General features: G+C 40.9%; 1 protein-coding gene across 2 annotated transcripts; it reads left to right on the top strand.

Moving 5' to 3' along the window:
* Positions 1-664: 664 nt before the first annotated feature.
* Positions 665-11362, top strand: stx12 (syntaxin 12). 2 transcript variants are annotated; one of them, XM_015955770.3, is made up of 10 exons: positions 665-786; positions 1330-1464; positions 4565-4634; positions 4918-5017; positions 7930-8067; positions 8885-8928; positions 9113-9215; positions 9298-9370; positions 10531-10613; positions 11091-11362. In XM_015955770.3, the coding sequence occupies exons 2-10, from the start codon at positions 1371-1373 to the stop codon at positions 11181-11183; spliced, it is 798 nt and encodes a 265-aa protein (XP_015811256.1). In that variant the 5' UTR covers positions 665-786; positions 1330-1370; the 3' UTR covers positions 11184-11362. The 2 variants fall into 2 exon arrangements, with proteins under 2 accessions (XP_015811256.1, XP_015811257.1); XM_015955771.3 differs by lacking the exon at positions 665-786 and adding an exon at positions 862-989.
* Positions 11363-13078: the final 1716 nt, after the last annotated feature.

Raw genomic sequence — 13078 nt, 5'->3', positions numbered from 1 at the left:
TCTGTGGTTGTAAGGGAGAAACTATTGAACATGTTTTTGTTGATTGCTTTCATGTAACTTTGTTTTGGTTCCATTTAAAAAGATACATTTCCAAAAAGTTACAAAAAAAATATTTCTTTAAGCAAATATGAAATACTTCTTATTGTTACTAACCCTCATTTATCATCCAATGAAAAATACATAATTAACTTAGTCATTATTTTAGCAAAATATTATTTACATAAAATGATTTTTCAGAAAAGTATCCCCTTCTATAATTTCAGAATTACAGACCTTATGAAATATTGGAACAGCATTGAAAAATTAAAAATGAAGAACAACAAACTAACAAAGACCATCAACTTATTTCATCATTTCAACTTAGACACAGCAGACCCCTAAGTGTTATGTTTCTAAGTTATATATGTTTTCGTCAGTTTTTTTTATTTCTTGGTTTTTTGTTTAATAGTTTCCTAATGTTGCATGTATATTATTGCAATTCTAAACAACTGTAAAATGTGATCCATGGATTTATTGAATGTGTTTTCTGAATAAAACCTGTAAAAAAAATTAATAAATTAAAAAAACACCACGGACCAGGAAGTAGGTTTGGCTCTCTGACCTATGATTGGAGGCCGTGATAAAATGGGTGGGACGCTGCATTGTGATTGGTTGAGCTGTTGAAGTAGCATCCTGGTATTGGTTGTTAGGGTGTGTTGGTCTGTGAGGTCTTAGCGCTAATGCAATATAGCATCAACCTAACGGAGGACGAGTCATCTACGCCCATGTATCGATTTCAATACATTAGTAAGCAAATTACAGCATGATGCCTTGTTTTAATGTAGAATTTCGTCTTTGTTTTAATTGACCACGCTCTGCGTGTCCAGTTTACGAGCAGTTTTTACTGTAAAAAGACGAAAGTAGACAAGTTCGCCACCGTTAGCCTAAAACGAAGGTTTAGCTTCTCCGTTCTACCAACACAACGCTAGCTGAGCTAAACAGATACGACGGTTTGTTGAAGTGTTCCGTTCCTTATTGTTATTGATTAATTATGGGGTTAATTTAAAGGCGTTTAAACAGCAAACTGGTCTGTTCGCTAACTCGGTGTTCGGACATTTGTTTACATTTACATTTAGTTTAACTGCTTAGCGGTGATAAATAAGTGATAATCTGACTTGATTGGACCTTTGAGCTCATTACTGAAATAATCAAACGTCATTCATACGCGTGACAGAGTCAAAAAGGGAAACGAGTTTAAATCTTTAGACCCTTAAAACTTACTTAAACCATTATGTCGTTAAGCCAAATCGTTCAATAATGCAATGTTTATTGTTCCATTTTCTTTTGCAGTTCCAGTTTAACGTGTCAGGAAGCTCCTAACAGTCGCAAACATGTACGGAAAAGCGGAGTTCCGCCCGGTTCACATGGACTTCAGCTTTCTCATCCAGTCCTGCAGCTCAAACATCCAGAAGATCACACAGAACAGTAAGAGGTTTCTCCTGTTCCTCGCGCTTCAGCCTGGTGGGAAATCACATGCCACATGGTCACGTGATGACCATGTGAATGAGCTTTATAGCCTGTTTGTTATCCCCACGGTATTATCCACTGATCATCATCTCTCCAGGGTCGCACTTCAGTCTTTTTGGCTTCTTTAATGTTATTTCTTCAGAGGTGTGAACAGCAGGTCTCTTGATGAATGATCAGTTTCTCGTTTTACAACAAAATTATTTAATAATAAGGGGGGAGTGAGTATGTAACAGGGTGTGGTGTCACTTAATTATTATTAACAATTACTAATAATTATGAGGGGAATTTTTTTTTGTGTTGTTACTGATGTCTGTTGTCCCTCTGGAGTGCTGCAGGAGTACACACAGGGATTTATGGGGGTTGGATGAGGATAATGAAAGAAAGAAAGTAAATCAGTGTTTTGTGAACTGTTTAATTTGACATAAACATGGCAAACATGCTTTCTTGTCATTGTGTGTGAAAAACAGTGTAGAAATAAAAACAAACGACATGTGTTAATAGAGAAATAGCTGGCAAGCCGTGCTGACGCATGACGCATGCGCCGTGAGCGGTTTTGGTACTTTTTGGGTTGCAGCCACTCGCAGCGCTGCTTCAACCCTCACGAGGGACGAGCAAAATATCAAACATGCCAGAAATCAGTGCGAGCTCACGATTGCTGATAGGTAGCTGGTCACGTGGTGTTAATTGCCTCTCGTAACCACCTGTATACTACACGACGCTCTGCACAAAACTTGCCCCGATCTTGTAGATTCTCGCACGAGGGGAAAATCGGCTCAAAAAAGTGAAAGAGTCGCACAGTGCCCGCCTGGCTTAAAGGAACAAATATGATTTTGTAGTTCAAACAACAATGCTAAATATGTTAATTTACATTTGAGAACATTACCTCATGTCCAGTTGAAACTGGTATTGTTTAATGAGTATTGTATTGGTTTTCTCAATGACAGGAAATTGAAACATTGATATAATTTGCTTTTCGTTAAGACAAAATCGATATCGGCAAGTCAGGTTTTTCTCAAGATCGGTGATTGGCCAAAAACTGCAATCGGTGCACCCCTACTTCTCACTTTTTGCAGGAAAACCTAAGTGATATAAAGCTGATTTCTGTGTTTTAGTTCCGTCAGCGGGCTAGCATGTCCAGCTTTTCTGAGAAAGTACGACTTGAAAATGGAATACTTCCTGAGACCAAATCCATTCATCCCGTTCCATCAGCCATTGTGGGCATAAAAAATAAGTAACATCAAAAGTATTAATGTGCATGGCTCACAAGAATGTGTTTTGCTAGCGACACTTGGTAGAGATAGCTTCTCTCAGACCGTCGGACCAATCGGAGGACAAAAAACCCCTGATGTCACCGTGAGCCAACTACCTGGCTCAGCGATGTGATTCTGAAAGCTCACTGGTTAAAAAAACCAGATCCCATAGTAGAGGTTAACCAATGTTGGATTTTCTATTACTGATGCCGATAAGCAGAGCTAATGGTCAGCTGATGGCCGATATCTAGACATCAGTTGATACACAAAATTTCTGAAGCTAAATCAGTTTTTGAACTTGTAATTTAACCAACTGTTAAACCTTAATTTTGTGCACGGCTCAGTGTTAAAATCAGACATCTAACTCAAGTGAATCAAACAAAATTATTTGTTATGCAGAAGTTACTCAGGAACATAACTCTGCAGCAGCACCAGGCTGCCTGAGGATGTGCCTGACTTTAAATCTGCTTTACTAAGGAGATACTGTATATTGGCATTGGGCGATAAATCACTCTACCACTACTATATGGTATAACTAACAAAGGCCCGTTCTACTGATTCTGAACGCTTTGGGCAGATTGGACTCTCCCTGGCATCAATAGAGGCTGAAATCTGATTGGAAGAAAAATCCAGATGTAGAGGACACGGTGTCGGTACAGGATCGGCTCGGGGTCCTTCGACTGCCGATGACGTCACATTACTGCAAATCTACTCGGCTTTCACACATACGTTTTGGAAAGACATCAGCAGTTTTGTTAATAAATTCTTGTTTGTTAACACCTAATTGTTTTCTTTATAATTGTAATTTGTTAATAAAACACCATATTATTTTTGTTTTGTAAAGAATGTGAAACTGCATAAAACCAACGTCGGACTGACAAATTAGAACAGTTCTTATATGTGAAGCCATTTCTGTTTGTATTAATGTGGAGGTCGTCTGTATATTTCCTTAGTTGTTATCTAAATACATTCTTTGACTCAAAATATTGCTTGGTGTCTTTCTATAAAGTTCTTATATTTTATTTTGCCCCATTTCATCAACATCAAGCGCTTTTGAGGCTCACCGTTTATCATTTGCTTATATTTTACATTTCCTTTGGAAATTCAAACGTTTTCTCCAAAAAGAGTTGATTTTTAGACTACAGGACTACAATCGCTAAGACTACGGCCGCAAAGTTGTTCTGACCAATCAGAATCATAACGTGATAATGTAACATCCGTAAGCTTCATGTTCAGCAAATCAACTACTTTGACGTCATCGGCAGTCGAAGGACCCCGAGCCGATCCTGTACCGACAACGACACAGAGAAACATTCCTGTGTTTATATAACATCTTCCAGAGTCCGACAACCCCCTAAGGTGCTTTACAACACACCAGTTATTTACCCATTCACACGCTGGTGGTGATGAGCTACATTGTAGCCACAGCTACCCTGGGGCACACTTACAGATGCGAGGCCACCAGTCCCACTGACCACCAGCAGCAGACAAGGAGGGGAAGTGCCTGAGACGTGAACCTTTAACCCTCCGGTTACGGGATGGGCACTGAGCCTCTCTGCCACCATCGTTCCCCATATAAAATCTGTTGGAAGTGAATTAACACTATTTCACTGAACAAATGTTATATTTTAGGTTGTAGATCTGAGTCAGTTATTCTGCCAGAGGATGCCGTGCTGGCACTGACGACACATCGCTGCCTGGTTCAGATTCTAACAGGGTCAGAACTGGTCCTGGTTCCATCTCATGGTGTGTGGTGGGATCAGAACCTGCAGTAGAACCCTAACAGCTCTCTTGTGCTCCCATGACAGCTGCCCAGATCAAGACCATGGTAAACCAGCTGGGGACCAGACAAGACACCAGCGAGCTCCAGGACCAGCTGTAAGTGGGATCTACCTTCTCTGGTATTCTTCTATTTTCTAGAACCACAGTCTCACAGAACCGGTTCTGTTGGACCTCAGTCTGAGAGCAGGTCTGAGTCCTGATGCTGTTCTTTGACCTGATTAACATTTTTAATGTAAATGGAGTTTCTGTAAACGCAATGGACAGCCATACTGGTTCAGTGTTGGACAAACCGACCCTTTTAATGGTTTAGATCTAGTCATTTGTACTGTGCATGTTCCTGCTTAGTCTCCAGACGTTTCCTTCTAACTTGTTTTTCTAGGCAGCAGATTCAGCACTACACCAATCAGCTTGCAAAAGAAACCAACAAGCACCTTAAGGACCTTGGCTCCACCCCTCTGCCCTCTTCGCCCTCTGAGCAGGTGTGTGTGTGTGTGTGTGTGTGTGTGTGTGTGTGTGTGTGTGTGTGTGTGTGTGTGTGTGTGTGTGTGTGTGTGTGTGTGTGTGTGTGTGTGTGTGTGTGTGTGTTCACATATCTGTGTAGAGTAAAATGAAAGGTTCACAGGACCATAAAACTTAAAAGATGGCTGGTGTTTTTGTTGTTTGTGTTTCAATTGGTCAGTTTATTTTTTTATAGTTTTCAGTTTTACTGTCTGATCAAAAATACAAAAGGAGAGACTGGCCGCAGGGCCAAATAAGATTTTATATTTCATGGGTCAAGTTTATGTGGACAAGTTCCTTGCCAGTGTACTCAGTAAGGTGATTTTTGTCTCCAGCCAACTGACCTTCATGGTGATGAGCAACAATCAGAGCTAATAGTGTTTTTATAGGACGTCTGGAAAAAGATCATAGAGCTGTTTATTTCTTAAAGGTCTTGTTCACCAAAGAACCATACTTCCTTTTTAAAATGCGATTGGTCATGCTGAGTTTCACCTGCATGCTGAGCATGAAAATAGTCTACAAACCATATTTGCTGGAATAGAAGGAAAATAGATATGGAAATGAGCAAGTCAGAGAAAGCCAGTCTCTGTCACAGGCCCCGCCCACCCTGGCTTGGGACTGCCCACAGGAAAGAGAGAGCAGAGTGTATCCCGACTAGTAGAAGCTAACCATTAGCATTTGTGACTCCACAACATGGTTGAACATCTTCAGGCTTGTGTTATAAAACATCAGCGTTATATTATCATAATAAAATCATAAATTATAATAAAATAATATAACGCTGATGTTATAAAACATCAGCGTTATATTATCATAATAAAATCATAAATTATAATAAAATAATATAACGCTGATGTTTTATAACATAATAAAGTGGAACAAAGGCAGTGGAACAGTCACTTGGCTGTTGGCCAATCAGAGACCAGATGTTTGCTTTGACTTTGACATCACTAATTAAAATCATATTTGGTCCTGTGGCCCATTTTTCCATTTCGTAACGTGTCCTGAGACTAAAATTGGACTTTTTTTTTTTTTGCATCCAATAAAAAAAAACATTTGTTTTTTGGTTTTTAATTAAAAAATGGAAAGATAGAAAGATGCACTTCTGTTGAGGACTCAGTCTGTAAATATTTGTCATCATCACACACTTGTGCGCACACACGTGTGCACGGGCTCACACACACACACACACACACACACACACACACACACACACCTAATGGAGACTAACACTAGTATTACAGGAGCAGGTACATCAACGCCTCCCTTGGGTTTACGTCTACCCCGATTAGCTCTGTTGACACACCTGTTAGGGGTTAATGGATGAGGGATGCTGCAGGTGGCCCGCGGAGTATCTTTGCGTGACTCTACAGTTTTTATGATTGTTTACACCATAAAATAAAACAGTCCACTCCCAAGGAGAATAATACTTCTGCTGATTTGTTCAACATTAACCCTTCGATGCATGAATTATGAAATCTTCAACCATGATTTTTTAAACAAGTTTTTTCATTCATCTTTAGGTGTGAATGAAACAAATTTCAACAAATATTTTTTGTAACATTTAATAATTTACAACTAATTTACTACATGTCCACCTCAGTGGACAGCGTGCATTCTGAACATGAAATATGTTGGCTTGACTTACTGAAGTCCAAATGGAGGGGCTCAAAAATGCAACAAGGTCTTCAACAGCTGTGCTTAATTGTCCACTGTAGTGAGCATTATGCATCAAAGGGTTAATGTCTTCTTTACACTTTGTGCAAAACTCTACACACATTTTCACAGATGAGGTTTGTGAGGCTACATCTTGTCCAAACAGCCCTGGCCTGTGTGGAAACACACACCTGTTTAACTGAAAGCATAACAATCAGATGCCACTAAAGACATGATGGGATATGGATAAAATCTTGTGTCTGATCTAGCCAGACAGTAATAATAATAAAGTTACAGTACATCTATTACTGTGATGTTGCTTTAGTTTTTCTTCAGCCACTGTAAGTTTACTTCATACAGTCTTGTCTTATTTGTCTCTACAGAAGTTGGAAAACTACTGTGTTGTTCTTCTGAGTTTTCATGTTGACATATTTACTGAATACATGATAAGAAAAGCATATTTCCAGTCTGCTGTCATTGGTATGTTTATAGTAAGCTACCTATTTATACCTCGAAGCAATCCTAAAACCCAGCACTCGACTTCTGGACAAAGGGTTTGTAAAGTAACACTAAACAGTTTCTAGCTTCTCCGTCCTACTGGTTCAAAGTGGAATTACAATTGTTGTAAGCAACCCTGCAGCAGGCTGCTGTAGCTAGCGCTAACAACAAGCTAGCACCAACATGAGGCAAGTCTTACTAAGTAAGCCCCAAATTAAAAATGTCCACACTGTTGGACAAAAAATAATATTACTAAAATCCAGTAGCAACAAAGTCAGGTCACCATCAGTCTGTGATTTCGTAGCCTCCTTTAGCTTCCTCCAATGAGTGTAGGCCATGGTGAGGTTCACTCTGGTTTAAGCTCTTTGTTTCACCTCCAAAGACAAAACACTCCAACTATTACCTCCAGGCTCCACCATGGTGCTGACAAAAACAAGCTTTTTTCTTCTTCTTCTTGTGTTCTTCATTGACAGCTGGTGAATTAATTAAGCTAACTGCTAGCTATTTAGCCCTTTTAAGGATCAATGTTTCTCTGTTGTAACATTCTTCCTGTAATAAATTTAATATCATTGATAAGTGTGACTGTTTCCTTGAATGGAGAAACATTTGTAGAACAGTGGAGTGTGTGGGTTGCTTCCATGAAAAACTTCCCAAACCTCCTTGGCAGATTGTGCTGTTGACTCTTGTTTGGGTTTGCTTGTTGGATTGGATGATTGATGTCTGGTTCTGTGGTGTCCAGAGGCAGCAGAAGATCCAGAGGGAGCGGCTCATGAATGACTTCTCAGCCGCTCTCAACAACTTCCAGGCTGTCCAGCGGCGTGCAGCAGAGAAAGAGAGGGAGTCGATAGCCAGAGCGAGGGCTGGATCTCGACTATCGGTAAGGATCAATTATTTGTTATTGACAAGGCAATGGTAATATGTACTGGACTGATCCCAGAATTGGAATCTTTATTTATTTATTTGTTTGTTTATTTATGTATGTATGTTGATTGTGATTAATAAAAGAGCATAAAACAGGAGTTGTTTTCCACTGGAACCTGTGCTAAAATGGAAACTATGGTAGTATTTGAAGTACTCCAAAAACATTTGTGAGAGACAACAGCATACAGCCTTAACACACACACACACACCACCAAAGTAAGAGAATAATAATAATAATAGTAACCCTTTATATATCACAAGGAGACCAAAGTGCTGTACAGGTCAGTCAACAAGAACTTAACCAAACCTAAAATGGCTAAGAAAAGGCGGCTTGGCAGTTTCTGATCAGCTGGAGTAAACAGCCAATTTAAAATGATGGGTCTTGAAACGAGGTTTAAAATCTTCCAACATTCTGGCCTTCCTTATACCAAGAGGATGCGGCTCTGTTGCCCCAGGTTATGAGATGAGATCTGGGATAAACCGGCAGTAAGAGGGAGCAAGGCCATTCAAACATTTAAAAACAAGAATTCAAATCTTCAAATCAACCCTAAAATAAACTGGGAAGCTAGCTCTAACACCCTCTCACATCACCATGGTGGATCTTTGTCCCACTCTTCTCTGCAGGATTGTTTAAATGCTGCCACATTGGAGGGTTTCCCAGCATAAGCTTCCTGTTTAAGGTCAAAGGTCAAATGTTCTGCTTGGGAGCAGAAATCACTTGTTGATGTACTGAGGATGGATCGGCTAACGTGTGTCTTTGTCTTCTCTTTTAGGCAGAAGACAATTTTCGTGATGAGAAGCTTGTTTCGTTTGATAAGTAAGCGATTTCCATCTGGTCTCTCGAGGAACTTTGTAACCAAAGAGTTAAATGTGAATAAAGGATGAGTCGTTATAATTGTTGAGCTTGGAGTCCCTACTGATGGCTACGATGGCTGTGCTTCTCATCACTTAGGGGTTAGTAAAAGTTACAAGACTTTCTTTTATCCTTTGTTTTTGTGAAGCCAAGAGGATTTTGGTCAGCTGACTCAGACAGAGGAGGTCGGTGTCACGGAGGAGGACCTGGAGCTGATCAAGGAGAGAGAGACCAACATCAGACAGCTGGAGGTGAGACGTCACTTCCTGTTACCTCCTGTGACATCACTACCAACTGGAGGACCAGCAGCTGATTTCTGTTGGTTAATTTCAGTCTGACATCATGGATGTGAACCAGATCTTTAAGGACCTGGCTGTGATGATCCACGACCAAGGGGAGATGATTGGTGAGTGGTTCTGTACTGGTTGCAGTATTCTGGATACTGGGTCAGGTGGCCATGTGTGTACTTGTAAAAATTGGTCTTAAAGAAGCTTTGTGATTGGCTACTGGATTTTTTTCCACCTGTAATAAATTCTGTGGTATTTAGTTTATCCACTTCTTTGTTTGGATCAGTATATGTATCCCATCCATCCATTCATTTCCCTCCACTTATCCGGGGTCAGGTCGTGGGGGCAGCAGTCTAAGCAGAGAGGCCCAGACTTCCCTCTCCCCAGCCACTTGGGCCATTTGATATTGTTAAATAATCACCTAAGGATGTACAGGAGGCCATGTTTGTTTTTGTTGGTTGATTGAAGAGTCGTTTTTCGGGTTCACCTAGTGAATCAAACACTTTTATAATGTTGTCTATCCCAGTCTTCCTGGAGTTGATTAAACCTCTTGTTTGGTGTAGATGGAAAAACGTATGGAGAAGGAATTATCTTGAAGGAGTCTGTTAGGACAATTCTGGTAGTAATAAGTGTCAGATAGGCTGATGAGTCTGTCTCTCAGCTGCTGTCTCTGAGGCGTCCACGGCTCCTCCACCAGGGCCAGAGAACCAAAAAGAGCTTCCTCTGCAGGGTGTCTGGGCCCAGCCTCAGAGATCAGACAACCTGCGGAGTGGGACTGCTGTCCATGTCCAGAGCGGCTAACTGGAGCATTTGGCCAAGATCCCTACTGTGGGAAGTGTTTTGGGTATGTCCCATCCAGGTTGACCCATGGTGCACTGGAGGGAATGTATCTCTGACCTGGTCTGGGAACTGCTTTTGTCCCACGGGAGGAGCTGGTGGGAGTGGCAGGGGAAAGGTTGGTCTGTGCTTCCTGCTAGGCCTCCTGACCTTAACCAGAATGAGTATATTTGAAATGTCGCCACCCTTTAGTTCTCACCTCTCTCCTGAGCATCAGGGAGGTCCTCACTCTTGTGTCGCTGTTCACAAAATGTACAGGTTTTCCATGAAAATAGTGACTGAGTCATCAGGGGCAACGGTAGCCATCTGGAACCCTTCTCATGCTCCTGATTTATTCCATTTCCATCCTTCTGTCTGAAGGGGTGGGCAAAAGAAATGACGCCCATGGATTCTATGGCAGCTTTGTCTTGTTCCTGTTAGCTGATCTTGTGTTCTGCTGCAGATAGCATCGAGGCAAATGTGGAGAACGCTGAAGTTCACGTGGAACGAGGAGCAGAGCAGCTGCAGAGGGCAGCTATGTATCAGGTGAGTTCTTCTCTTCCATCTTCTGTCGTTAAAGAACCTCTGTGGTGGAAAAATGCTCTCACCAAGAGGCATGCGGGTGATTAGAATATGGTTTCACTCTTGCAAAGGTGAGAACCCCGAAACAAAGGAGTCAAGCCTGTTTCTGACTTAAGGACCAAGTTCACTTGTGTTTTCTACACATTTTGCAGTGGCTTTTCTAATCCGAGTTTCCTCGTCTATTTTCCATCAGCAGCTGATGCAGGAAATAGGGGTAGAAGACTATTTTCACATGTCTCAGTGAACTTGGCCTTTAACACAGAAACATTGCACTCTTTATAGGAGAAAGAGTCCTCTAAGAGGTGAACTGCTGATGACAGCAGTAAAAACAAAACAGCACAGGCTGCAGTTTAGATCAGAGTCTGAGGAAACATGCAGGAAGCTTTAACAATGGGCGTTTAACTCTCTCTCTCTCTCTCTGCTGTCTCTGCCTTCTCACAGCAAAAGTCCAGGAAGAAGATGTGCATTCTGGCCATTGTTGTTTCTATAGTACTCCTGGTCCTGGGTCTTATCATCTATTTTTCTTCCAAATGAGTGTTTTTGACCAAACAGTGTTTTATTCTACCCCGTCCCACCTGCAAGCAGAACTGAAGAACAGGAGCACCACTGGGACCAGTCAGTCTTCACTAAAGATGTGTTGGTCCTAGACCATCTGAAGTCACGTGGGATCATCTGAGCTCATTGATGCCTCTGATTGTAATTGAAGCTTGAGTTGGGGGGGGGGGGGGGGGGGGGGATTGAGGAGCATTTCCGATGTTCTCTATTTCTTCTGTGCACTAACACTAGCTGTCACCACATTTCTAATGTAAATATGTAGTTGTGAAGGACTAACGGAACCGCTTGTTGTAACGCGGAGGTGATGACGAAAGGAGTCCGAGTGATGATGATGATGATGATGATGATGATGATGATGTTGGATATAAACAAAGTTAAACAAATATTTCTAGTCTGAATGTTCTGTTAAGAGCTGGAGGTTTAGTGTACAGCGTTTTCAGCCCATTCCTCACAAGTTCTCGCAGAAGCACATTAAACGTGTATAGCAGTTATTTATTCTGTCTGGTGACCTGTTCTTAACTCGGACAGTACATGTTCTGGAGAACATTTATGTGTTTGTGTGCAAACCGTCAGGTGGACTGAAGTTCCACGTAGAAAACCTGATTTCACATTTTAAATCTCCAAGTTCGTCTCTAATTAATTAACTCATAATCTAAACTAAATTAAACATTAGTAACATTCATTTTGATTAAAAACAACTGAAGTCTCACATTAAAACTGAATTCTGTTTTCATTTGTAAACTTTTATTTAACAAAGGGGCAAAAATCTTTTGATGCCCCCCCCAACAGAACCAGTTTCACCGTTAACCACAAATATGAGCTCCGTCGTTTGTTAGTTAACAACAGTTCAATCAAATAAACACCTGTGGTGTTTTCCTGTTTCTTGCCTTGTATTTTCACTGTTAACATGTCCTTTGATTAAAGTGAGTTTACATGTTTTGCAAAATCTTTTTAAAAATATGAGGCATCAGACGTGGCTGTACCATAAACTCAGCATGCATTTATTCTGTTATGAATCAGTTAGTGGATTAAAATTTATTTATTGCACAAAATTTAAAGTGTGATCCTTTCTAGGTGCCTCAGCAGAAATCTGAATACAATAAATAATTTATGATAAACGCATGGCCGGATTATATTGCGGGCAAACTGGGCACAGCCACAAGGGGGCCCACGCGAGCAGTGGTCTTTTTTTTGTGTGCAGCAGTCAACATTGGAGAAAAAAGTTGACAAGTAATTCAACTTGCGCCCACATTTTCTAAGTTAACACACATTTCTTTTAACAACGGTAGTTTTTGCATCTTTACTGCCTGCTTCAGCTCTCTCCTCCTGCGCAGCGGCCGCAAACTCACTGATGCTCATATTTTCACCTCATGAATTACCTTTTAACTGCAGTTCTAAAAGATATGCTGACCGTTACTGTGGCCCTGCTCAGGACGCATCTGTCTGGAGCGCGTCAACGATCTGTGGCTCACAGCTCAAAATAATCCCCAGAGAGGCTCAGTGCACTGTCACTGACAGCTATTGAATCTCAGCTTGTCAGAAATTTGGACTTTGATGACACTGTAAATGAATTTACTAATAGAAAGGCCAGAAAGCATTTTTTTCTGAAGGCAAGAGAGGAGACCAACAAGAGGAGACAAAAAGAGAAGTAAGGAGACAGGAAACAATAGGAGGAAGGAAACAGGAGACAAGAGGAGGAAGGAGACAGGAGTCAAGAGGAGGAAGGAAACAGGAGACAAGAGGAGGAAGGAGACAGGAGACAAACAAAAAAACATGCAGATATTTCATCTTTACAAACTTTTCAATAACAGTATAATCTTTTAAATAATTCTGCATTACTTTCTGTTGTATTTTGACAGTGGGGTCTCTTTTAC

The sequence above is a fragment of the Nothobranchius furzeri genome, chromosome 11 (genome assembly GCF_043380555.1).
Source record: "Nothobranchius furzeri strain GRZ-AD chromosome 11, NfurGRZ-RIMD1, whole genome shotgun sequence".
NCBI classification, from domain to species: domain Eukaryota; kingdom Metazoa; phylum Chordata; class Actinopteri; order Cyprinodontiformes; family Nothobranchiidae; genus Nothobranchius; species Nothobranchius furzeri.
Note: the sequence above shows the minus strand (reverse complement) of the source record. Positions and strands in the feature narration are given on the sequence as shown.